We start from the raw sequence: 988 nt of genomic DNA on the forward strand, positions 1-988 counted from the left end.
TTTTTTTTTTTTTGAGACAGAGTCTCAAGCTGTCACCCTGGGTAGAGTGCTGTGGCATCACAACTCACAGCAACCTCCAACTCCTGGGCTTAAGCTATTCTCTCACCTCAGCCTCCCAAGTAGCTGGGACTATAGGCGCCCGCCACAGCACCCGGCTATGTTTTTTGTTGCAGTTGTTATTGTTGTTTAGCTGGCCCGGGCTGGGTTTCAACCCACCAGGCTTGGTGTATGTGGCCGGCACCCTACCCACTGACCTACAGGTACCATCGATATTATAACTTATTATGGAAAAGCATAATACACGTCAAACACATAATGAACTCAAAAATACACTTGTGGATTTTTCAGAATGCTCACTTCAATTGAATCAGTTTTTACAGTGCTTTTCTCACTTTGTGTGAAGAGACGATTTCTTCCTATCTCTCACTGGTGAAATTGTTTCACATTTTAGGGACATTTGACATTCAGGGATGTGGCCATAGAGTTCTCTCAGGAGGAGTGGAAGTGCCTGGACCCTGCTCAGAGGGCTTTGTACAGGGCTGTGATGTTGGAGAACTACAGGAACCTGGTCTCCCTGGGTGAGGATAACATGGCTCTCAGGGTCAGGCTCTGTCCTGTGTGTCTGCATTTTCTCTTCTGCGCCTTTAGGGAGCCCCCGCATAGCTTGACTGAGACGGAAGCCTTATTGCTCAGTGTAAAGCTTATATGCTTTCTGGACTTTCAGTGTTGCCTTTCTTCAGCTGGTGTGCCCCCTCTTAACACATGATTTTGTAGGACCATGGCTTACATAAGGAGAAAACCTTCATGGCAGACTTTTAAAACTCTAATTGCATGTTTTCTCTTCTGATCCTTTTGATTCAGTAGTTCTTGGCAGAGAGCTCTGTGTTTGCATCGCACAATTTCATACACAATCAGAAGGTGATCACCTGTGGATGAATTTGTGAAATTTTTTCTTTTACCCTTTTGTAATGTCCTCTGTGTTACCTAA

At 44.9% G+C, this 988-nt stretch overlaps 1 protein-coding gene across 1 annotated transcript in view; it reads left to right on the forward strand.

The window, feature by feature from the left end:
• Positions 1 to 455: 455 nt before the first annotated feature.
• Positions 456 to 988, forward strand: part of LOC100945328 (zinc finger protein 665-like) — a 10,265-nt gene continuing 9,732 nt past the window's right edge. The window contains exon 1 of the mRNA XM_023507956.1: positions 456 to 578. Within this exon, the coding sequence (XP_023363724.1) occupies positions 545 to 578 (34 nt within the window). The 5' untranslated portion in view covers positions 456 to 544. The remainder of the gene's footprint in view (positions 579 to 988) is intronic.

This window comes from Otolemur garnettii, unplaced genomic scaffold, assembly GCF_000181295.1.
Source record: "Otolemur garnettii isolate 467f Iridium unplaced genomic scaffold, OtoGar3 scaffold00212, whole genome shotgun sequence".
Taxonomy (NCBI): Eukaryota; Metazoa; Chordata; class Mammalia; order Primates; family Galagidae; genus Otolemur; species Otolemur garnettii.